The 25,881-nt window shown below is 45.3% G+C and overlaps 2 protein-coding genes across 2 annotated transcripts; both read left to right on the forward strand.

The window, feature by feature from the left end:
• Positions 1-5,771: 5,771 nt before the first annotated feature.
• Positions 5,772-15,904, forward strand: prdm1c (PR domain containing 1c, with ZNF domain). Its single transcript, XM_050058609.1, has 7 exons — positions 5,772-6,003; positions 7,461-7,718; positions 9,123-9,242; positions 10,523-10,775; positions 12,824-13,839; positions 13,939-14,067; positions 14,758-15,904. Exons 1-7 carry the CDS (start codon positions 5,977-5,979, stop codon positions 15,313-15,315), a joined length of 2,361 nt encoding a protein of 786 aa, XP_049914566.1. The 5' UTR covers positions 5,772-5,976; the 3' UTR covers positions 15,316-15,904.
• A 1,850-nt stretch (positions 15,905-17,754) lies between these two features.
• Positions 17,755-25,827, forward strand: xkr5a (XK related 5a). The gene is made up of 7 exons (XM_050058611.1): positions 17,755-18,017; positions 19,071-19,254; positions 19,462-19,646; positions 19,759-19,971; positions 20,272-20,441; positions 20,681-20,792; positions 22,003-25,827. The coding sequence occupies exons 1-7, from the start codon at positions 17,885-17,887 to the stop codon at positions 22,947-22,949; spliced, it is 1,944 nt and encodes a 647-aa protein (XP_049914568.1). The 5' UTR covers positions 17,755-17,884; the 3' UTR covers positions 22,950-25,827.
• The last annotated feature ends 54 nt before the right edge of the window (positions 25,828-25,881 follow it).

Below are 25,881 nucleotides of genomic sequence, written 5' to 3' on the forward strand. Positions count from 1 at the left end.
TTTGTTTACGACAATCTCAGAACTCATTTGCTTCAATGAGAAGCCTCTGGTGGCAATGGCCAGTATTGTGGGGGTTCCAGTGTAGCTTGCAGATATGTGGCCCAAAACTTCCTCTTCCAAGTGCCAGTCATTTCACCTAATCAGATGTCTGTACATGAATTAGGGTAAATTAAAAAGAAATTAATAGAAAGCTTAATTGTCAATACAATAGCCGATGCAAGACTTCATTTCGGCCAATGCGTTCCACCTCCTTTTATTCTCCACACAGTTTACCTGCCACTCAAACCTTATTGGTCAACTTGGACAAAAAACTGAAACTCGAAAGTTTCTAATACCAAAATTGTCCTTTGGAAAAATGACGTCACTACCCTGGCTAATCCAAATGGCACACTGTGGTTTGTAGTTTTCTGAGGGACTATTTCGAGGGTAGAAAGTAGTTCCACTGTTCCAATCTTGATAAACAGACTCTACATAGTATGTTTTCAGGATCTACAGGCGACAGGACAAGATTTTGGTGTCGGAAGTGTTTTAGTTTCCAATCCTAGTACTACGTTTTTAGTCAAAGGAGTATTAACCAACCACGTTTAAATGGCAGGTACACAGTCCATGTGGAGAAGTAGACGCGTTGGCTGAAATGTAGACGCGGAGCCCATCTGCTACCATCTGAGGCCAGTTTAGCTTTAATTATCTTTTTTAAGTTTATCTGCATTCATAGATATTTCTGTTGTCTGTGTCTATATGTCTTTATGCTGTCTTTGTCCTTTGAATGTGATCCTTTGAATGTTATCCTTTATTGGTTTCAAAACATCTTGCCAAAGGACTGCAGCTGAAAATTAGCCAGCTGGCTAACACTAGCACATTTACAGAAATGCTGATTAATGTGTGTTGTTCTCATAGATAAAAATAAATTAATGAAATGAAATCTGCTTATTGAGAATAGTCAAAATGACCGGCACCTTGAAGAGGAAGTTTTGGTTTGGGTATCCACTGACTACATCAGATCAGCCTGCCAGAGGCTTTATTGTTGTCGATGGGTTACGAGATTGGTTCCAATGAAACCTGTTGGAGATGATGTGTGGGTCATTCTTAGTTGCAATGGACATAATCTTTATGAAAATAATAATTACAATAAATCTAGTTTCGTTAACTTGAAACCTGGACAAGTCAGAATTTTGGTCAGTGGAAAGACTGAAAACAAAATCAATGTTAAGAACGCAATTAGACACATATTTGCCCAAGATGCGGGGAAGTGACAAAGACATGTCTGCTTTAGCGGAAAATTAGCCACATATTCTTCCATATATTAGTATGAATCTGCGTCATAAACGTGCAGCGATAAGAGGGAAAAGGAGACAGATCAAGGTAAAACAAAAAAAGGCAGAGTTTCTGGTGAGTTCTGAGTTCAGTCAGAGGTTAAGCTGAACACGGACAGACAGCTAACGCCTGTAACAGTTAATGTGATACTGCAATTTCCACATGTGGCCGTTTTCTAGGTGTTGCCTTGCTTCTTTTCTGTCAGTTTTTACAATGCAACCTAAAAACATGAGTTAATCTATCACCATCTCTGCCATTGTCAGTCAGTGAGCTTGTCCTTTTTTGGGCTACATAGTAAATTAAATTGTGTCACTTCTTCTTGGTCAGTCATTTCCATATCTCCGTACTCTCGTCATCCTGTCATTCTAAGAATGTCATGAAATATCTGGTAGTCCAACCCAGCTACCAACTAATAACTATGTGCCCACGCTCAAAGGCATCCACCCACACAAAACCAAAGTTCTGAGTGCAATCTCGGCTCATAAGAAAAGTTCAAGTTGTCATTATGTGACTTACTCATGCATCGCGTATGAGTAATAGATGTAGTAAGGAGCAGGTTCAGATGGGGAGGTATTACAGAGGAAAAGGAGGAGGTGGAGGAGAGCTGAATAGAAGGTGATGAATGAGATGACTGAAGGCAAAGAGAAAGAGCGAAACAGTGAGAGAGAAGTGGATTTTAAATTACATGGTGGCTCATGTCAGCAGCCGTAATTAGCAGCTTGGTCAGGTGTGATGAGTGGGACAGGAAGCTTGAAAGGAAGGACGACACAGCGAAGAAACCGAGGAGTGTCTGAGCAAACAGAGTCCACATGACACATGGCGATGCAATATGAACTTCCCTGAAGTGGAGAAAGTGAATGAGAACAGTGTGCATGGCGAATTCACGGCTATGAATGGAGGTATGCTCACAGAGACACGCGCGTGCCGTTGTTCGCAGTATGTCGCGTGTCAAGCGCATGGATGACAAGACTGGAAATTCAGACAATTCTTAAGCTGGCTGGCGGGCTGCCAAGTTAAATGTTGCTTTTGGAGAAAAGAACAAGGGGTGGGAGCGGAGCGGGGTGAAAGGCGGGCTACAGATAAACTTACAGCATGACACAAGTATCAACACATTCTGGCTCTCACCCCCACTGAGCAGTACAGAAGGACAGCTGGACACAAGTCTCCTGAAAGGGAAAACACAGAGTAAAAAAATGTTCCTGCATGCACCAGAAAACACACCCCTAACTGAGCATTTTGGTGTAGAATGTTTTTTGAAGATGGTGTTTTGTCCGGGTACTCCAGCTTCTTCCCACAGTCCAAAGACATGCAGGTTAACTGGTGACTTTAAATTGCCTGTAGGTGTGAATGTGAGTGTGAATGGTTGTCTGTCTCTATAGGGCCTGACACACCAAGCCGACCAAAGTCGGGCAGTCGGGCCTAGTTTTTGCGGTGTGTCCCGCACCGTCGGCACTTTGGCGTCGGTGGCTTTTCGGCTGATTGAGCATGTTGAATCGGCGGCGGAGCTTGTCGGTGAGAGAGATCACTCTGATTGGCTGTTCAGGTTTTATTTCCTCGCACCTGTAGCGACTGAATCTGCCTGTAGTGAAACCGGGGCTAACAGATGCTTCCTCCTCAGGCTTCACTTCACTCAGCTGCCCGAGAGATCCGCTGCTTCTTCCCCCTTTAACCTGAATAACAAACCTGGGCTAGTTGGGGGCGGCTAGCGGAGCTTTAGCCGCAGCATGACTTATATCAGTCAAACACCTCTGTAAGGACGACAAAAAAAGAGCAGAGAATCAGAAGAAAATACCAGGAGATGTACGTTCTTTTATCTATGTCCGATAGTCGACATCAGAGACACTCAATTAGCTTAGCTTAGCCACTTTTGCAAAATGACAGGAGGCCAGGGTCCAGATGCAGCAGCCTCACACAGGTCAGGTGTACATTGGAGTTTTTCTGGGACTTGAGGACATTCCGCAATTAGCCCAGGCCTCTTTTGGGGGGGTCCCATCTGGCACGTCTTTTGTTAAAAAAAGTACAAACAAACAAAAAATTCCCGGTATGAATCAATTTATTTTCACTGTGACTTAGAAAATGGTTGGGGGCCAACAAGCACCCTACCGAGGGCCAGATTCAGCCCATGGGCCTAAGGTTGAGTATCACTAGTTTCCTTTTTTTCTTGGCAGTAATACAAAGTGTCTACTCTCATAGTGCCCCTATCTTTCTCTTGAATGTTTAACATAGACTGTATAAAATAATGGACATAGCTACTGTGACGTCACCCATTTGTTTGTGGACTCTGGTTTTGAAGCCTTGAGTTCGGCATTTTGGTCATCGCCATCTTGGTTTTGTGGAGCCAGAAATGAGTACACCTGGGTGAGGGGCTGGCACTATGGATCTGACTGAGAGCTCGAGGACACTATCTGACAGTCTGTTACTCAAAGTGGCTACGCCTTCAATTATGTACATTAACATTAAGCCTTAATAAAATGCCAAGGAGTGAGTAACATAAAAATGCACCCCCCATACAGTTGGCATGAAGGAGGAAATGAGCTAAAGACCAAAACTGTTTTTATACCAGGCTGTAAACATGTTTACATTTCTGCTGTAAAGTTGGGAATTTTAACACGGTGGTCTATGGAGATTGACTCGCTTCTAGAGCCAACCTCAAGTGGCCATTTGATGAACTGCAGCTTTTTCAGCCCCAGGGGGGTTGTCGCTTGGTGTTTAAGCAAAAGTATATTCTTAAGGTGCTCACAGACTCGGGCATACTGTAAGCGGAGTGGACTCCGCGAGGAATGTCCGCAGTCATTCGGGCTTCCATAGTCGAGCGCACTTCCACGTTGTAGTTTCCTGTAAAAATGTCCGTGAAAAATCCCTGCGATGTGAAAACTACATGCCAAGCAGTCTTTTGTGTGACACTGGTGCGCGGAGCGGAGTCTGCACGGCCGTAAAATCTGAGCTTTGAGCGCACAGGGCTTGCGGACGTCCACTTTTAGACCGGGTGAACCTCCGCAGAGTCCGCTCTGCGTATGTTCCGCCCAAGTATGTTTGGGCCTTTATTATTAGCAATTTCAACAAGTCAATGGAAATAAATTTAATCAGCAACTATTATGATATTCGGTTTATCGTTTATGTCAATGTCAGGCAAAAAAGGGCCAACCACTTGTTAGTTTCAGGTTGTGATATGTGAAAAAAATTTGCTGCTTTTCTTGGTCTTACTTTACTTTATTACTTTGTGCTCTAGTGGTCCTTTTTGTCAAGGACCCCTATGTTGATATACAATAGGTGATTTTACTTCAGGGACTTCCACCTGAAAATATTTTTGTTGTTAGATTTGATCAAGACCAGAATTCTGTAGTTGTCAACTACAGTTGAGGGGATAACTGTGGAGGAAGTGAAACCTTTGATCAGGACAATCACTCTTATGACTCTGCTCACACTGGACTCACTTTTACTGTAAATTAAATAGTGAAAATAAACTATTTCCCTTTTTATTCTGGGGACCCCCTGAAACTCCCTCAGGGGACCGCTAGTTGAAAACCACTGCTCTAAGATATTGTGAGAAAATAATCGGCAGACTAATCAATGACAAAAGTAATTGATATTAGCTATCCAATTTTAACCCAAAGTCATTGTCATTTATTGATTTAAAGGAGACCTGATTGCCTCATTTTTGTTGCAGATTACATCTTCTGAAAATTAGTTTTACAATATTTTGTTTCACTTCTCTCTGGAGCTCAACATTAGCGGCAATCTGTATCAGTGAGTAAAGAGGCAACACTGATACATAGAGTGGAAATATTTCAGTCTGCAGCTGTTGCTGTGATGAAGAGTTGGATATTAAATTTCTTCATATTCAACGAGTGTCACTTTACAAACTGTATTTTAGTCGTTTTAAATTGACCATCTAATTAAGCTGCAGAACACGCAAAAGAATTACAGAGGAGGAGACATTTGTTGCCTTAAATGTGACTTTTTTCAAGCACTGTGATGGAGGAGTGAGTGTCATGATCAAGAGTTGTTATTTCAGGAATGTGACGATATGCTGTGCTGCATTTACTCCTGCATGCAAACAAGCTCTCCTATGACAAATTAAAAGCTTAAAGTGAATTGATATGTATTAACATCTTTAAAAGAACTTCCCAAAACTAGCTTCACATGACACAAGCATCAAAATGACCTCATATCCTCTGTGTTTAGTCCTTGACTTCCAAACACAACACAGGTATGCCTTCCCCTCACCCAAAGATGGAGTGGGAGAGTGTCTGTCAGAAAATGAAGATGTATTTGTCTGATCCGGACATAGCTGTGTGACAGCCAGTGACCCCCCCAACTCAGAGAAAGCCTCACGCCCCGGGGCAAGAGAGTGACACACACAAACACTCTCCAAGGAGGAGTCATGGGGCAAAGGGGAGGAGGGGGAGGGAGCACGAGAGGAAAAGGGAGTGTATTTCTCTCTCTGTCTCAAACACACACCTTCCCTCCTCCCGTGTAAGAAGCAAGAGGAAGAGTCACACACTCGAGTGCTCAGTTGCGCGGCCATTCACGCACAGGTAGACAGGATACTGAGGTTTGGTGAGAAACTATACGAGAGAAAGAGAAGATAAGAGACGGAGGACAGCCACTGGTTGCTCAGAGACACTCAAGCTTTCAAGGAGGGCACTGACAGCCTGCCTTATGTGTGGCTCCTCTCAAGGCTTCACAGTAAGTGTGCATCCTTTTTAAATCATCTTATTAATTACGATGTATAACAGATGTGATTTTTCTAATTTATTTATAAGTATTAGCTGGAGTTATGCTTTTTTTTTACTGATTCTTTAATTTATTTTTTGCATTGCAACACTGTCCCGCAGAACATTAATGTCAAAGTAAGGTGAAAAGCGCTTTCTAGCGTCAACCTGTTACATGTTGCCCTGTGAACCACACAGCTGTGTGCCTTTGACTCATGCCATGATTTTCACAATATATTTTCTGCTGTGTCACTGGCTTCGACGGTTTCGGAGTGAGCTGTCACACTTGTGACAGTCATTCCGCGTCAGCTGTGGTGACCAAACTTCAGAGAAAAAAATAGCATGATACGTTGTCCATAAATCTCATCTCTCTGCGCTTTCATCTGAATTCCCTTTTTATCTCTGCCTGAGAATAAGATGACATAATTTGGTATTGCAGCATATGTTCCATTTTTAGATACAGATGTCAGATTACTGTGTGTGTCTTGACGATTTTTTATGAACACAACTTTCAAAAAGGGGAATGACAGTCTTTCTGTTGAGGCACGCTGATGAAATATTTGTTCATACAGGTTTAAAAAGCTTCCCCTCAGTTTTCACTTGACTTTAAGTCTTACTCACGTGACCACGTGAGTGCTTACCAAATATTACCCACCACAGACCTTATCTATCACTATCTCAGACGCAAACTGATGAGCCTAAAAAAAGGAAGTTCTAAGAAGTCACATCTGAGCATTGTCTTTCAATCACAAGTCCTCTATCTTCCTCTCTTTCACTATTTCACCGTTTCATCCCATCAGTTTGGGGAACTTTTTGTTGAGGTGCCTGACACCAATCTTCCTGAAAAGGAAGGTATAGACAGTGAGGAACAGACAGACAGAAAGAGAAAGAGACTTTAGACCTGGCTGAGAGCCAAGTCTCAGTCAGCTCAGAGGAAGTCTGCTCGATTCACTGGGAGCGCTGATTTCCTTGTGAAAGTGGTCCTGCTCCGGGGGCTGACGTGCACAGGAACCTCCCTTATAGCCCAGGGGTTGTGATGTGGAGAGTCACAGGATGTATGGGACAGTGGGGGCAATGGGGCAGTGCGCACGAAGGTTCCACTTTGAAGTTTGTTTGTCCGGTAGTAGTAGTGTAGTGTCCTGTTGATGGGAAAGTTAGATTCTCTCCACCACTTCTCCTCCTCTTAACATCCCCGACTTGCCCTCTGCCTCCTCTGTGTCACACCTTGCACTCTGGAATCTAATTTTAGCTCCATTCAAAACTTGACTTCCCTTGGTACTCCAGCTTTTGTTTGTATTGTCTGTGCTTTCCCTGTTATGTTGTGACATAAAAAGGAAAAGGTCAAAGGAAAATGGTCAACAATTAGATGTCACTCCCATTGCCAGAATCGTCTGTTTTTTCAGACACTTTATGTCTCTATCTTCTTTGTAGGCCTCCTCCTCTCCGTGCACCACAGCCATGTTAACCTCAGAAAGTTCACCGCAAAGCACAGGACTCGTCGCAGCAGCGATGCCAGAGACGCATGACGCAGACATGACATCATGGAGCGAGGCAAACTTTGAGGAGAGGTGCACTTACATCGTGAAGGACCAACTTCTGGAGGAAGAGTCCGAAAACAGTGGCAAGACACGAGCTGAGAGATCCTTACCCAGAAACCTTGCCCTGAAACGCTGCCATGACTCCACAGAGGTACGCATTCAACTTGTCTAAGCTTTAAGAGTTGTTAGCATCCATTTTTTAAAACCAAAGCGTAAAAAAGACGCCGAAAAATAATCAAATCAATATATCTATGAGGTATGTAAGCATGTACTGCCATTGTTTATGTTTTGTGTAACTGACGAGTCCTTGCGTCACTCCAACATCCTTCCATCCACTCATCCATCCTCGGGGCGGGAAGTACTTGACATGTTGTTGTCTAATTTCAGCCTTTCCTCTCTGCTGTGTATGTGTTGAGGCAAAGACGGAGAAAGGCGAGCCCCTCGGCGCACAGCCTGAGGTCTCTGTGATTAGCAGCTACCTCAGATTCCCAACCCTTTGTCCCAGCACACAATTACACCGTAAAGTAGAGCACCAGCACCTTAAGTATAAGACCATAAACATCATCTGGATTAAGTGTTTAGCAGTTCCAGTGACTTAAAGAAGAGGATAATTTATGTTCAGCTGGATGGACTAGGAAATTGCAGATAAAAGATTAACTCAGTGGGCTATCAATGAAAAGGATACATTAGGTTTCCTTATGCAAGATTAGGGTTGAGCCCCTGTAGATGAAAGATGGTTGTCAGGTGAGATGAGAGGAAGTAGCCTCGCCGTCTGCAGCAAAATACCTGTACCACCGCTTTGACCTTCTAATAAGGTCTGTCTGGAGTCTGGATGACACCAAAGAGCAGGTTACGTTACAGTAATCTGTGACACAGGGGCAACTCAAATGGAGCCGTCTGACAAAGGGGATAAAACTAGCTGGATAAAACTCTATGGTGAAGCATGTAGTGGTTGATCCCAGCTACATGCACCACGTCGGTATTGCTCCGAGATGAAAGAGAGACTGCATTACCATTGCTTTAGGGGATTTGGACACGGAGCTCAAAGTGCAGTTGACTGGTAGGGGTGTGCCCATGACACCTTATCCTCCCTTCCACACCCTGGAGGCTTGAGACGGAGGGGTGAGTTTCACACCTGGAGGTAGCAGAACAAGAGTGGTGGTGAAATTTTAATATGGTAGAGAAACTAAAGATAACGTGGTGCAATCAGCTTATGAAATATTCAGCGTGTGAAGGAACGGACACGTTCTGTCACAGCCTGGCAAAATTCTCATTTTCTCAGGGGAAGATCTGTCACGACGTCCAATATATAACAATAACAACTAATTGCTTATTTCCTTTTGCGGGAGATTTTCCAGTGAATTGACCTGATCCTTTTTCTTAATCACCAAGAAACGAGCACGGGGTGGAGAGCCAGAGATAAGGACTGTATTCCCAAGAATCTCATCCCTCTAATTACGTTTCTCAGCTCTGAGTGCATCCGGCTGCTCGCTCAGACCTCCAATTTGTGAGCCACTCTGTCGTTTGATGGTTTCATGTCCTCCTTGTTGAACAGGTGCTCGGGGTGACCAGTAAGGAGCTGATTCCTATGGGGACACGTTTCGGCCCTCTGGTGGGGGAAAGCTACACCGACGAAACGCTGCCGAAAGACGCTGACAGAAAGTACTTCTGGAGGGTAAGTGAGCTGAATGTGTGCAAGTGAGATCCGTCTTGATGTGTTTTTTTTACACAACTGTTCACATCCTGTATCTCCATCTGGAGACGCTGCTGAGGCTGTGGTCTGGCACGAGTTAGCAGTTGTGGTCAACGCTTGACATCCTGTGAAAGTATGACTCGGTGTGCCGGTGCTAGGGTACCTTTAAATGCTGCTACATCAAATGGTTTTAAATGTGCATACACTGTGAATGTGTGTCTGCCAGTTCTCTGCATGGCTGCCTGAGGTCACACACACAGCTGTTTGGTTTCAGTGACGCAGCGGTTCTCCTCTCTCTCCGCTTCCCTCGGCAGCGGTGTCGCTGCCAGTAAATACACCATACACATGTCCGCGCTCCTCCAGACTCATAAACTCTCACACTGACTAAGCAAGGAAGTGGTTTTGAGCCTGAGAGCTGTTATGTTACAAATCAGCAGCATCGGGACATCTTCCATTACACACAAGTGCCTGTGTAATTCGACAGTTTAGAGTCAGCAGCCTTGAAATCATGCAACCCCTGACCGAAAGTTGCAGCAGCCATAACACAGACAATGTGTTAACATTACTGCCATGACTCAACTGACAGCATGGCTACAAAGAGAAGATAGTATGAAGAACAGATCTAAAGAGAGGGACAGACTACTCTTTAAAGGTCCAGTAAGAATAGTTGTGTTTTGGCTACCTTAGAATGAGCTGTTTGTATCTACATAGGGGGGTCCTCGTCCACGAAGGCCACCACATTGCACCGCTATGTTTCTAGAGCAGCCCAGAATGGACAAACCTAATGCTGGCTCTAGATAGGGCCGCTCGTGATTTTGCATCAGCCACCGTCGTTAGCAGCCCCCACGCTAGGAGCCAAAGAGCATCAGAAAAAGATTATGACCTGATAATTCAGCTCTTAGTAAAGACCTCCTGAATGTCTGGATCTTAAGTTATCGTAGAAAAAAGGTGAGTCAAAAAAACCTCACACACTGCTCCTTTAGATGAGCTGAATTCAAACAGCTTTTTAAAAGGTCAGCACTTCTTCACCACAAAGGTGGTAGGTGAGAGTCTTAGTGGGCGAGGTAGTACACTCGATACCACAATCCAGTCATACCGTGAAATTCTTATGCGGTCTTATGCTGGCAGCACCTATCTCAGCTGAAAGAACATACAGTATTTACCATAAAGGCATCAGGAAACCTGTGACATCATGGTTTCAGATTCAGACTGTGTCATGATTAACTGAATTATCGCCCATCTCGTCATCTCTCAAACTGTAGGTCTTCTCGGAGGGGTGTTTGCACCACATCCTGGATGGTTTGAACGAGGAGCGCAGCAACTGGATGCGTTACGTCAACCCAGCTTGCAGTGTGGATGAGCAGAACCTGGTGGCGTGCCAGAGTGGTTTGGATATCTACTTCTACACCATCAAACCTCTTCAGCCGGGGCAGGAGCTCCTGGTGTGGTACTGCCCCGAATTAGCCCAGCGCTGTAATTACCCTCCACTGGGCCAACTGGCAATCGACAGTAATGGTAAGTGTGTGAGTTGAAGCAGGATTCATTTAGGATGGTGCTTTGTTTCTGGACACCTTGGGGGCAGCAGGAGCTCAGTCCATAGGGACTTGGGAACTGGAGGGTAGTACAGACCAAGTATGGAGCGTGGACTGGTAGCTGGAGAGGTGCCAGTTCACCTCCTAAGTAAAGCAAGGCACCGAACCCCCAACTGCTCGGAGTTCCTGTCCAAGGCAGCCCCCTTGCTCTGACATCTCTCCATTTAATGCATGTATAGGTCTTGTTTGTTCATGTGTGTGTATTTCAGGCCTGTGTATCCCCTCTGGGATTAAAGAATAAAGTATATCCTCTTCTCCTTAAAGGTACAGTTGACCCCAAAATCAAAAATACATGTTTTTCCACGTTACCTGTAGTGCTATCTATCGTTCTAGATTGTTACGATATGAGCTGCCAAGAGTTGGAGGTATGTCCTTTTGAGTTACCAGGAACCATTCCTGTGCCCACGCTTTGAGACACATCTGTTATTGTGTAGTAAGGCTCCCAATCAAAGCGCCAGGCCGACTGACACGCTCTTTGTGTGCATGTTTAAGAAGTTACTCAGTCACACCCATGGCCCTTTTGTTATAGCAGGACACAAAGGAGGAGAGTAGAGTCCTGAAAGCAGAGAGGGTCTGTCTTCAGGTATAGCCACAGTACCTGTGTAAGTTGAGACCAATTTCAAGACTTTAGGCAATGTTTCAGTTTCCCTTTTTTAACTCCACGTAGAAACACAGCTGGCAGCTCTGTGACACACACAAAGCATTTGGCTTTCATTCACAAACACAAAGAGCGCACATGCTAGCGGAGAGACCGCATGCACACACCAAAATACTCATTTACACGCACGCTCACACACAAGAGGCTGCCTGAGGTGCTGACAGCATTCTGGCACGACTCCCCTTATTTATTTGGCTCTTAAGGAGGAAGAGAGGTAGGAACCGCTCCAGTGACTACTTGAACTTCCTGACAAGGCGACCCGCTGACAGATTGATATCTCACTGATTTTCGGCTGTTTGTTTGCTGAGAGCCGGCCTCTCAGGAGAGGGGGAAGGGTAACACGGGGGAGCACACAGTAGATAAGGGCTGCTCTGTGTTTGCGTGGGTTGATGTTGACTGTGTCCAGGAGTAGGTGAAATGTGCATGCATACTTCTATATTTTGTCTTCCTCTGTTTGTCAGCTCGTGTCCTTTGTCTATTCTGGAGCAAGTCAGTAAAGCAGAGTTTCTTCACATGACTTCCTGGGTACAAAGTGGAAGGATTTGCTCAGATAAAACACAGATTTAGACCCAGATTTCATGAGGTTGACCTGTGTGTAGAGTTGAGTGGAAAATAAATATTGTTCAGAGGTCAGCTGTGTTGTGACTTGTAAACTTTCCGCTCCATCAAGCATCTTGGATTATTTGTGTCCGGGCGAAATCTGTGATTCATCGGTCACTTTCAAATAAAAAACAGTTCCTCATCCTGTGTATCCTGTCGTGGTCGTGGTGGAAAATACTGGACAGCACTCTAATGCAAATAACATACTGTACCCACTTACTCCATGCTATCTCTGTCCTGATCAGACACCTATTGTTTCTCACGTGGTGTCCACTTTCATAGAGAGCCAGAGCAAGTCTGGGAGACGGTGCGCAGACAGGCATACACCTTACAAAAACACTAGAAAGGCAATGATTAATAGTAGATGTCAACTACTAAATTAATTGTCAGCCGATATGATAATCGATTAATCTGTTTGAGCATGGATGGGTTACTGAACTGGCCTACCAGAAACAGGCCAAGGGCCCCGATTGAAAAAAGTGTAATAATTTTTTTTTTAAATATTTAGTAGCTACAGCCCTGAAAGACACACGCAGTACTAAGCTTTGGACTAGAGCACATACCTCTAAAAGTAAAAATAAACAGTGATTTCAACAACTCGTGTGCATGATCACATTAATGTCATGGGTGTATGTGTCACTCAACCTGCTGATGCTGTTACTGAATATCTAAAAATGACCACCTGTTGCTGATGTCATGTATTTGTCCCACAGAGCACAGTCAAGCTCAGGAGAAGACAACAGCGAAACGAGGACACAGCGTCTCTGAAATCCTCCGAGACGAGCCCACCAAATCCCACACTGCCTGCGCCAGACGCCTGGACGGTCCCTTGTCTCAGACCAACCTCCCAACAGTTTTTCCCCTGTGTCCCCGTGTTGTCTACCCAATCCAGCCCCACCCAGAATCTATCCACGGCCACAGATATGCAACTCTACCACCTCTGCCATCATGTAGCCCTCCAGCTGCAAAAAGGCCAGCTCTAAGCGTCCCCCTCCCCTCCAGTTTGCACTTCCCCTTGCAGCACAGTCAAAGCCCTGTTATAGCCAAACCTTACCAAGAGCCCTCTGTGCTGGATCGAGTTCATCCTGCTCTGAGACACACGTCCTATCTACTGCCTCACTACTCACTCGGCCTTAACAGCATCCTACCTCATTCATACCCGTTCTACAGTGATCGACTGAAACCTCACTTAACATCTCACTTACTGCCTTTTGACGGCTACGCGCACTTCCTTCACCCTCTAGCCAGCGGACACAAAGACTTGACACTTGCACTATCCAACGCCAAACAAGACCTCATTCTTTCACCTGAGCACAGAGACAACAAGGACCTCATATCTAAAAGGAAAAACTACCTCAAGATCCCCTCAGATGACCTCAGAGATTTCAAACACTCTCCTCCCAGCAATGTCCACACAGACCTCACTCTACCTGCCACATCCGGCGCTTCATCCATGGTCACCTCACTCCGCAGAGCACTGCCCTCTCTTGCACCTGGAGGATGCTCACCACCCGTGGGCATGGCTGCTTTTTCAGATTGCCTCCCCTCCAAACCCACCTCTGCCACTCTGAGTGACACTGAGGATGCAGTGGACCTCAGGAAGACCAAGCGAGGTGGACAGATTATTGGCTACAAGACCCTGTCTTACCCCCTCACCAGGCAGAATGGAAAGATCCGGTATGAGTGCAACATCTGTGGAAAGGTCTTTGGGCAGCTGTCCAACCTAAAGGTTAGTTCCTGCTGTAATCTGACTTGCAAAACACTGTGGTTTCATGAGGTTGACAGAATAAATAAATGTAAACGCTCATCTCTGACATGCCATCCACAGGTCCATCTGCGAGTCCACAGCGGAGAGCGTCCCTTCAGGTGTCAGACCTGCAATAAGAACTTCACTCAGCTGGCTCACCTGCAGAAACACTACCTGGTTCACACTGGGGAGAAGCCTCATGAATGCAAGGTATGGCGATGATTTATACCACTCTCACGGCTTTACAGTAAATATGCGCTTTGAGGTAACACTCAGTTAGCTTAGCCTTAGACTGGAAAAGGGCTAAACAGCTGGTCTGGCTCCACCCTAAGGTAACAAAACCTGCCAACCAACAAGTTATATCTAGTTTGTTCAATCCATACAAAAACTACAAGGAACAGTGTGTAGGGTTTAGTGGCATCTAGTGGTGAGGACGGCAGATTGCAACCATCTGAAACTTCTCCCGTGTGCCAAGCGTGAACTCCTAGTTAGGATTCCTTTAGTGTTAGTTGCTCAGGTTTTTACTGGGAGCCAAACTATCCACAGAGGTCTCTTCATCTCACAGGAGACAGGCCACTAGCACAGCACCTGTTAATGTGTACTCACCTTTAGTTCTCTGATAAATTAAAATCCAGATTTTCACCAGGAGACAAATTATCTGCAGAAGTCTCTTCCTCTCCAAAACCAAAAGACCTCTCAAAAGTCTCTGTTCCTGGCCAAGAAATAGTCCCGAACATAATCCCCCATATAGATCAAACAATGTCACGTGAATAACTATTGCTTTTAATGCCCATAAATCATCCTCAAATATCTTCATTACATCATAGTATCAAACTAAAGGCAGTAACTGTGTCGAACAGATCCTAAAACATATTCTCTTTGGCTCTTTTTTTGACACAGGTGTGCCATAAGCGATTCAGTAGCACTAGTAACCTAAAGACCCACCAGCGGCTACACTCCGGCGAGAGGCCTTACCAGTGCAAGCTCTGTCCAGCCCGCTTCACTCAATTCGTCCACCTCAAGCTCCACAAACGGCTCCACACTGGAGAACGACCTCACAGGTGTCCCTGCTGCCCCTGTGCCTATCTCCACTACTGCAGCCTCCAGGTGCACCTCCAAGGCTTCTGCCCCCTCTCCCCCTCGGCCTCCCACAGACACTCGCCGGAGGAGCTACACCGAGTTAACACAGAGATTGAGAGGTTTGACATGAGCGAGGCAGCGGAGCAGCTCGAGGCCATGGCCACTGAGGCCGAGATGGACAAGGGGAATGTTGTTGACCTGATAAAGAAGATGGAGACTCATACCTCTGGCCACCTCGATGGCAAAAAGGGGGAGACTGAGCTGAGCATCTACAACTCAGCAAAGGAGTGCTCTGCTGTTAAGCTGCATCACGGCAGCCCTCTACCTCGGCATTCAACCAGCATCAAGCTGGAGTCAGGCTGCATATCAGAGCCCTAAGACTGCCTTGCTAATCCAGCCATATAATCCTTACAGGTCAGCTCAGCAGCTGTCTGTTACTACCCTATTTGAAGTAAAGCCTTATCTCAATCATGGATTGCCTACTCTACACAGGCTGTAGCGTGTGAAGAATCAAGACTTTACCAGCATGGCCTGGGACCAGTGACTCCTTTGATTTAATGTATACTTCTTTGTTAATTTATTCTGTTGCTAACATTAATCTTAAATGTATAAAACAGAAATTTGTTACATTTTCTGCTCTTGTATCCCTGGAGCATCTTCATGGAACAACAACTAAATGTGATTTTGCATAAACAAAGTTTGCAGTTTTTGCTGTGTGAAACTGTTTCTGTTTATATATGTGCGCACATATTTAAGTCTCCTATTTAAAGTGACATTTACTGTACAGGCATGACTATGCAGTGTAAGTGAGCTAAATGATGAAGTGAGTACCACAGACGAAACCTCACTTGTTTGCATGTGGCATATATACTTGCCTTTGAGTGTGTAACGCGCTGATACGGTGACGTAGACAAACATCCTGTTATGAGTCTTGGGACACTCACCACCAGTAAGTGCCAATCCCTTCAACCTGGAAAAAAAAAAACTCAAAACAACACACGACAGAATTATCTTCACTATCAATAAGATGCTGCTGCTAATTTTGCTTGCTGCATGTACTTTCATATTATAGTTTCAGTATTAATCTGCTGACAGACATAGAGCCACAACGGATGACTCAACAGTTTATTCAGAGATATTCCACCAATGTTTGATTATTTGTGAGAAGACCTTTAATGTCTAACTGTAGAAGAATTAATCTGACATTTACCAACCGGAGGTTATATCTTAGAGGAGTGATACTACACCCACAGTTCGCCAAAATGCCGCCTGCAGCAGGATGGTGGGAGGCCCGCAGCCCATTTTCTATTTCACAATGAAAATAAGCATTATCTTTTATGTGTAAATAAGGTGTCAGGGTGCATAAAGAGCATCAAAATAAAGCGTGTTTATCAAAGAAATGCACCAGTGGAGGATCTATAAGACCTCCTGACATGGGCAAACTATGAGACAATGGACCCCTGGGCACAGATATGCAGACGGCCCCACCACCTCTCCTTCATGGGAGCAAGACACATAAACTTCATCGCTGTTTAGCCTCTTTTTGTTGCTGTTTTGCATCTCTCTATAGTTGGTACTCACCTCTTTATGGTAAATTTGGGTCTCTTTGTGGTTGTTTTGCCCCTTTTTGTAGTAGTTGTGAGGCTCATTGTGCTCGTTTTGTGTCCTTGCAGTACTTCTGAGTCTCTTCCTATTCGGAACATGTCTCTTTGGTTGACATTTGGCAGGTGAAGGCCAGGGAGCCCCCAGCACTTTGGGCCGCTGGGCCTGTGCCCAGTCGGCCCTTTCAGTAATCCATCGACGATCCAGGCTAATTATATATGTATTAAATATTAATGTTTGTTTATTAGCTGGCCCCTGGCCTCCTGCCATTTTGCAAAAGTGGCTGTTGGGCAAGGCAAGTTGAGCATCCCCGTCTGAGACTACTTTATGAATGCTGCACAGACACATAAAAATATAACACACTGTAGCAGAAGGCCTGATGTGCTCTGTGACATTTAGTGTAGTAGCGTTCTGTGATCCTCACACTGCAACTTAAAAAAAAGGTGTCAGGTGGTGTAATATTCAGATTCAGCCATCCAGTGATGAGAGAAATTATAACTTAGAGAACATGGATCTTCAATGCCAGTGCCAGACTTCTGATCAGGTCACAGCAAGCCAGCTGCTCTGGAGCTCTTTTGCCTCCTCGCAAGAAAAGACATGGCAGAGGAATGACCTGACAGGAAGCAGTAAAATAATATTATTTATCTCCAACATAAAACAATGGATTACTGAACGAGCCCAAAGTGTTGCAGGCCCTCATGGCCTTCACCTGCAAATTGCCACTCAAATTAACAAATATCAATAAGGAAGAGACTCAAAAGGACCATGAAGAGATGCAAAGCAACTGTAAACAGTCACAAAATAACCTTAAAAAAATGGGCAAAACAACCACAGAGACACAAAATGGCCACACAACAACACAAACTCCCAAGAGAGACACAAAGCAACAACAAAAAGGGCAAAACTACCATAAAGTCTGCCTCTTGTTCCTATATAGGAGAGGTGGTGGGGCCTTTTGTATATCTGTGCCCGGGGGCCCATTGTCACATAATACGTCCATGCATGGTGCTGAATAATTCCTGAAAAGAAAGAAACCCTGCTCTTTATGGCAGGATAGTTAGACTCTAAACACTAAGTCCATCATGAGGAAATAAGTAAGATGACCCCTCTAATAAAACATTAAAGCATTTATGTGTCAGAGCTCGGAGCCAAGGTGGAGGGAAGGTGAGCCCTGTACAGTAACACTTACAGCTCGGTAAACTGATGCCCCTTTAAAAGCGCGCAGTGACGTCACATATTTTTGACGGGAGGCAGGCAGCGGGAGAAGAAGGGAGCGGATGTACCCAGGGTGAAGGATGCCCGGGATAATGTCACCGGTGCACTCGCTGTCCCACCTAGCCCTATCATGATAAACGCTGCTGGGGCGGTCGTCCGCAGGATGCCGTCGGTGGCCCGGCAGAGCGGCTGCTGGATAGCGTGGTGCCAGGCGGCGCTGCTCGGCGCGTCGGCGCTGGTTATCGTGGCCGAACGGACCGCGCGTAAGTGGGCATAAAATTCCCCGCGCTGGCGGGCTGCTAGTGTGCTGCTGCGGGCTAAAGCCTATTGGAAAACATGGATGGGTAGTGCTGGATTTGTGTGGAGACATTTTCGTTTGTGAATGAATGAAAAAGGGCTGGTGCTCAGCCGTGGTGCGACGTGCTGGAGCTTTCCAGCAGCAGCCGTAGTTCAGGTTGGAAACACTATTCAAATGGTGACGCTGTTACACGGGCGTTACTATTGAATGGGCAAACCTAGCTAGATGTAAATGCATGGCTGTGCAACACTGGCATTGGTTAGCCAAGCTGGGGCCCCTGGACCTCTAAGGGTCATTCAGCTGTCGTTTACAGGAATAATGCTCACCTATTAGATCTGTCCTGCACCCACCCTTCAAAAACATGCATTATTATTATAATATTACGATTATTATTAGTGTTAATGCTTGAGTTTTTCCAGCTAATACACATCCGGAGTCTGCATTGAGAACAGTGCAGCCCTCTCAGGTGTGACAACTCCCTGACTAAGCAGATCAATGGGGCAAGGGCAGGACACAAGACAGACAAGGTGACTGTGTACAGAGTGTGACTTTGCCTCCAGCAGGTATACCATTCCCACAGGATAAAAAATACTGTGCTGCTGCTGCTGGGACTGGTCTCCACGCTGAAAAAAAAAAGATCAATAATTTATTATTTTCACGGTGCAAGAAAACTTATGTAAGGAAAGACAAATGATTGCAGAGTGTGTTACAGCCAGGAGTCACACCCTGGTCCCTTCTTGGTGGAGCTTATATCATCACATTAAATCAGCCTCCTGTTAAATTAAAGGACGCTTGAGCAAGGTGGATGTGCTCTTCAGTTTCTCAAGGACTCTGCCGGTTTCTGCAGCTCTCAACAAATCCTCACACACAAGCTGGGTTTTATCCGTTTCCCTTAAAAAAAACTGCATGATGTGAACTCTTAACTGAAAACAAACATGTCTCTCTAGACACAGAAACACAGAATACCTACACTTTTTTGCATTTGCATGTCTGTATTTGTTGTCTGTGTGCGTGTTAGTGATCTATTGTATAGGGTTTTACCTTTGGAATGAGGAGACGCAGTGGGCGGGCCTCACTCTCGGCCTCTTTCTCCCGGGGACAGCAGTCCAGCTGCTGAGCATGAAATGGTACTACGATGACGGGGATGACAGGCGGTGCTACCTCTCTGTCATACACATACTGCACTTGGGCATCTTCAAAAGGTAAGATCTTTGCAACTCCAGATATTTTATATATATTACAAAGTATAGCATCATTTGCATATAGAATGTGATGTTCGGATTCACGTCAGGGTGCCCTCGTAGGAGACTAACCAATCAAGTACATTAAAGAAATATTCTGTCATTGAAATCTGTACCAGGAGGTTACTGTGCATCACTTCTCTGGAATCTGTCTCCCTCTCCTGGCAGGTTATGGGACTGCATGAGGTCTGTGCTGCGCATGCAGGGCTCAGTGGCCGAGCTTGGAGCTGCCGTCATGCAGCAGGCAGATGTTGCTGCCCTTTGGCTGCTGGAGGCCCTCGTCCTCACGCTGCCTCAGAGCCTGCTGCAGGCGTATGTGGTGGTGTCCACTGATGTGGGCATCATGTCCCCAGGTGATCTTAGCATGGCTTTACATCTTGCTTGTGGCATGTCAGTTGAGTGGGAGATAATGTGTCTTTACTCAATATTATGTTTCATATTTCCTCCTTCTGTTCTGACCCTCAGTGGCCTATTGCTGTGGTCTCTGTGTGCTATCCATTTCCTGGGCGCTGGTGCTGTACAGCAGAGCCTGCTGTCTGATACGACCGGGCCACCTGGCGATGCCTCCGGCAGCCCTGCTGTGCCAGCTGGTGTGGAGGGCAGGCATGCTGGGTGCGAGGGTGACTTGCCTGATGTTCTTTGCCAGGGTCTTTAACTGGTGGGTCTGTGGAGTAGCAGGTGAGCAGAGAGCTCTGTGGGCATGTCTGTGTAGCTCACACCTAAGTCTGGCACCTTTCTGAAAGAAACAGAAAGGGTTGTATAGTTGTGTAGTTAGAGAGTACACACATGCAAATAGAACTCAAGGTGGAGATTCTCATTCATTTATACTCAAGTTCAGTGATATAAATATCCCCAGAGTGATGCAGCTTGTCCTCTTAATCCAGTTTTTTACTTGCTTCTCTGCATCAGCTTGATGTACTGCATATGGATTCCCTATCGTGCTTGTATCCCCTAATCTATTTTTACATTGACCTCCAGGTTTCCACTGGCTAACGGCCTCCTTCTGGCTGGTATCACAGCAGCCAGACATCTGCACCGGCCCCTGGTGTTGGCGTGCCTTTAACGGCATTATGGGGCTCGTACACGTCTTCCTCTTCCTCAACGTCAAAGACGGACCCTCGCGCTTCCGCATGGCCAGTTTTTATGCAGTAAGACGTGACTCTTGTTTGCTGTGCATTTCATTCTGGTGATTGTTTTCAATATTTTGCATTCCACGTGCAGCACTGCCTCACTGACTTGTACACAGCAGGGCAGCTGCACACACACACACAGATACACACACAGGCAGATAGTTTGCACTGTCATCCTCACCTCTGCGAGCTTAGCTTACAGTGACGTAAAGCTGCCTGCAGATGACTGATGTTGTGACCTTCTCTCCTCCCTTCAGTTCATGCTCGTGGAGAACGCTACTCTGCTTCTGGCCGCCTCCGACTTCCTCAGCGAAGCATCATGGGACAGCATGACCCTTCCCACCACTGTGCTGTGTAGCTTTCTCCTCGGTGAGTCACCCTCTCGATCTGGGCTAGCTTTGTTTTGGAACAGATTTGTCTCAGATGTTTTGACGTCCAATGCTTATAATTAGACTTGTGTCAAAACACCTAATAGTTTCTGCAGCGTCTGAGTAATACAGCCCCAGTGGTGATTCAAATAGGTTACAAGTAACATGAAGTAGGACGACACAGCTATGGCATTAGAAACAATATTTGCCCTTTAAGTGCAACTTGTTAAAGGTGTGTAGGATTTAATGACATCAAGAAGTGAGGTTGCAGGGACTGAAACTTCTCCTGTGTGCACAGCGTGTAGGAGAACTGCCTACCTTCACGTAAATATGAGTAGCTGTCTCTAAAGCCAGAGTTTGACTTGTCTGTGCTGCGTTACTGTAGAACAACATGGCATACTCTGTGAAAGACAACCCACTCTGTATGTAGATATAAACAGCTCATTCTCAAACACAGCAATTCTTAGTTTAGGTGATTATACACTAAGGACAACATCCATCCATCCATTTTCTAACCGCTTATCCTCTTGGGGGTCGCGGGGGGCTGGAGCATATCCCAGCTGACATTGGGCGAGAGGCAGGATACACCCTGGACAGGTCACCAGACTATCACAGGGCTGACACATAGAGACAGACAACCATTCACACTCACATTCACACCTACGGACAGTTTAGAGTCACCAATTAACCTGCATGTCTTTGGACTGTGGGAGGAAGCTGGAGTACCATGTTGAACATGTTTCCTCGCACCACTTCCCCAATTTTTTCTTCCTTATTTCAAGTATTTCAAATAGTTTCGTGATCGACAGGTTCAGCAGAGCAGGCTGCACCCCTTGGTGAGTCTAGTGCACACGGCCGTCAATGGCGATGCGGCATGCAGATGATGATAACTGCTCTTCACTGCATGATGCACGTCTCCCCCACTGCTGGGGAGGCAGAAGGAAACACTGCCAACCAAGTCGCCTTGCAGCCCCTCCTCCTTCTCTTTCTCTCATTTTCCATCCTTGTCTCGCGCGTGCTCTTTCTCCCTCTTTCAGTTCTCTTACCAGCCGTCGTGACATTGTCGCAACTAATAATAAACAGTGTCTTCGAAAGTCTGTTAAACTACACTGAGCAATCAAATGACTGTGAGCTGTTTAATGCTCAGTACAAGTTTATTGAAACATATTGAGTATACTAAAGTCAACTACTTTCTGTTCCCTTCTTCCCAGGCGCTACCTCTCTTGTCCTTTACTACCGGTTCCTCCACCCCAAGTCGACAGAGATCTCCCAGGGCACACACCACAACCACATGGGCAGCACGTGTATCGAACGAGGGGAGTCCTCCTTCTCTCTCGGGGACAAAAGCCTGCCAGCTGCCTCCATTCAAAACCACGGCAGCTTCTCCCTCTCAGGTGTGGCTGGTTCTCTGCTGGAGCACCCAGGAACCTGCGGGGGCCGGGCTAACAGCTCCTGCCCTTGCTACCACCACCACTGGCTCCTAATCCGGCTGGCTCTGAAAACAGGAGACCTGGGGAAGATCAACAGAGCGTACGGGGCCGGCGGAGCAGCAGCCATACTGGACATGGAGGAGTACAACCAAGAGTATAAGAGTAACGAGGGTATGACTATCACAGGAGGAGGCAGCTGCGAGGGGGTCTCCACTTCTGAGTCTCAGGGGAAGGGATTGGCACCTCTGTCGGACTGCAAAGACGAGTTCCAGAGCGTGAGCGAGCCCACATCAACTGAACAACCTGAAGACGAGGATGACAGTCTGGAGATGGAGAGCCCGATGGAATCACCCACATCTGACTTCAAACGTAGCTCACCAGAGGGCAAGTCCGTGTTTGGAGACAGTCCGGAGCCATACTTCTGCCCCACAGAGTCAAGTTCGACGTTATATTTCAGCGCTGATCCCCAGTCTCCCAGCAGTGCCAGTAACCCCCGTTTGGACCGGGACATGGGGGTTCTGGAACAGGGGGTGCGCCTCAACTCAATCCCAAGCGATCCAGCCCTTCACAGAGATATCCGTGGGCTCATGGGCCGCGTCGGGCCACGTTGTACTTCCACTCCTAAATTGGACTCTGGAGTGATGGACTCCCCTTCTAGTGTCCCTCATCTCACAGGTCCCAGGAGGCAGCTTATAATGTCACGAAGAGACGAAGACGATAACTTCTAGCTTTCTTAAGACAGAATCAGGGAAAGAGCAGCAGTGACTTATCTGACGTTAAAGGAGTACACCAGCTTTTCAGAAGGCTGCTTTTCCATCTGCTCACTGCTGCCGGATGAGAAAGCTGGCAGAACTTTCACCTCTATATGTCTATATATTTAGAACACTGTGGGGCATAGTCTATAAAACAAATTTGGGATAATCTTAAGCTAGCCAGTATTCTTCTCAAATAAACATTAGCTTTTTCTTAAAGCATTGCTTTGCCTAAATGCTGGACACAGAGAGGTGAAAACTTCAGCAGTGTTTTCTTCCATCAGACATATTGAAGACCACAAAGGTGGTGCACAGAGCTCAGAAACGCCTTCTATCTAACTTAACGTTTCTTCTGTTGTTTCTGCAGCATTAACGTAAGCCTCAAGAACTATACTGTGCAACACAGAACACTGGTTCTGAGTTATATCAATAAACACCAGTAGAAATATGCAGCTGTTTAATGATCTCAGAAGACTGACGGCTTCTATATTACATACCGACACTGCTGTTATTCATGTTGATATATGCCAGCAGTTATGAGAATAGAGAAGCTATTCCTAGATCTAAAGGGGACAGGAGTGTCTGACCTCTCAATCTTTACCATCTCAGTGTAAGCCAGAGCTTCATTGGCTTCTTAAAAGCACAAGTATCTTCTGTATTATATGTCTATTGCTGTGATTTTTTTGTTATTCCCTTAAAAAGAAGAAAAATTCCCAATCCCCTCAGAGAATATCATTCTGTATTTTTTGTATAATCATGTCAACTGGCATTGCTTTGAGCAGGGCTAGTGTGTCAACCTGGCAAAAACTGTGTTTGATGTTTTATCTTGATTTACATGTTGACCATGTAATTGCTAAAATGTCTTGAATTTACATTATGTTGGGGAAAAAATGTCTCAGGCACTTACTGTAAAGGGAGGCTTTGGTATTTTTGAACCTGGACCCTTTTCTCCCATGTTTTTGTGTCTAAGTGACTAATGGTGACAACATTTTTAAAAATTGGTCCAGTATTGAGGGAAACCGGCTGCAGTGTAATAGATAAGGGTAGTTGTGCACCATCAATTTACATCCTTCAAAATGGCTTCTTTTTGCCACTGTCAGGCTCATATTGTTATTCTACGTATTTGATAATGGAATACGGAAGTCAACCTACAGGGAAAACAAAGGCTTTTCCTCACCTTTCTCAGATCCGCTCTGTTTGTTAGTGTTTGTAACCAAGTGTCGTTTAAGGCAAAGTTTTGTTCAGACTTTTCCGCATTGTTAAAATTACCACAATATTCAGGCATGGCAATGAAAATCTTTTAGATAACACTAAGCTATGCTTTCTGTACTGCAACACAACAAACTCTTCCCTGACACACTCTCTCGCAACAAATCACCTCTCGCAAGACTTCTGAACAGGACTTCTCCTTGAGCGAGACTTGGTCACAATAACAAACAGACCAACGAAAGATACAAAAAACTTTTCATTTCTTTGCAGGGTCCTTTCCGTAATGTTGTCAAACACTTGTAAAAATTTGAGCCTGTCAGTGGCAAAAACAAGCACTTTTAATTGACATAAACTGACGGTGCACAATTGCATTGAGTACATTTCATCCCGTTTCACCGCTGCAGCTGGAGCACTCTCTCCCAAAACTGGACCTATTAAAAAATAGCCACTTGTCATTAGTCACTTAGACACAAAAATGTGGGAAAATAGGGTCCAGTTTGAAAAATACCAAAGCTACCCTTTAAAGAGATGGTTTGGATTTTTTGAGGTAGTGTTGCATGGAGCACTTATCCATAGACAGTACTTACATACAATAGATGGTGGTCAGCATGCCCCTATAGTTTGGAGAAACAGGCTGGAGTCCTACATGGAAGCTCAGCAGTGTACTGCTGTGGAGGGGTCAGCAACAAAATGTATTTTCGCCACCTAAAAAAAAAATCAGTATCAGCTAAAGTGTATGCTATATTTAGAATATTCTCACTGCTTTACTTTGATGTCAGACAGAAATTTCCAACAGGAAAATGAAGCTGTTTTATTGCGCTCTTCAGAGCCAGACTCCATTGAGCAAAACAGTGATTCAACATTGCTGAACACAGGAACTGCTGGTCTACCATGAGCAGTTAGTTTGTTAGTGTTATTGTGTGACTCTTGCATTAAAAAGAGTTAGTTTGAATTCACCAAAGGTCGCACAATAACACAAATGAATTGATTGATAGAAGCAGCAGTAGACCAGCAGCTCCCGTGTTCAGCGAGCTAAAATTACTGTTTTTGTCAATGGAGTCTGGTGGCTTTGACGAGAGCATAGATGGAGAAGCCATCAAGGGCTTCCCTGTCGAAATGGGCTGTCTGATGGAAAGATTAAGCAGTGAAAACACTCTCATTAAAGCATACACCTAAACTGAAACAGATTTTTTTGAGGTGGCTAAAAGATTTTTTGTTGCTGACCCCTCCACAGCAGTACATTGTTTAGCTTCCATGTCTGACTCCACCCTGCCTCTCCAAACTGACATCTACTGTATGTAATACACCGACTATGAATAGAGCCCCATACAACCCCACTTCAAACCATCCAAACTATCTCTTTATAAAAAGCTTTCCACTGTCTATTATGTAACAAAATGAAAAAAAAAATGCTGATGAGGTACTTGTAGTGACATTTGTAGTGCTCTTGATTGCTATTTCTGGGGCACAAATGCATTTTTGCTCATTTCTTTTATGTAAAGGGGATGAAATCCACTAACAAAGCCGTGAAATGATGCTGGGGTTGCTCTTGCACCTAGGTGACTGCCTACATGAAGTTTTGAACTGTGAAGTGCAAGGCCACTGGTGGCTTTAAATAAGCAATAAATAGCCTACATATTGGGGTGACTGGAATACAAGTGTGTGTAATTATTCAGACTTTGATGAATGTTTTTTAAAT

Source organism: Epinephelus moara, chromosome 12, assembly GCF_006386435.1.
Source record: "Epinephelus moara isolate mb chromosome 12, YSFRI_EMoa_1.0, whole genome shotgun sequence".
Classification (NCBI taxonomy): Eukaryota; Metazoa; Chordata; class Actinopteri; order Perciformes; family Serranidae; genus Epinephelus; species Epinephelus moara.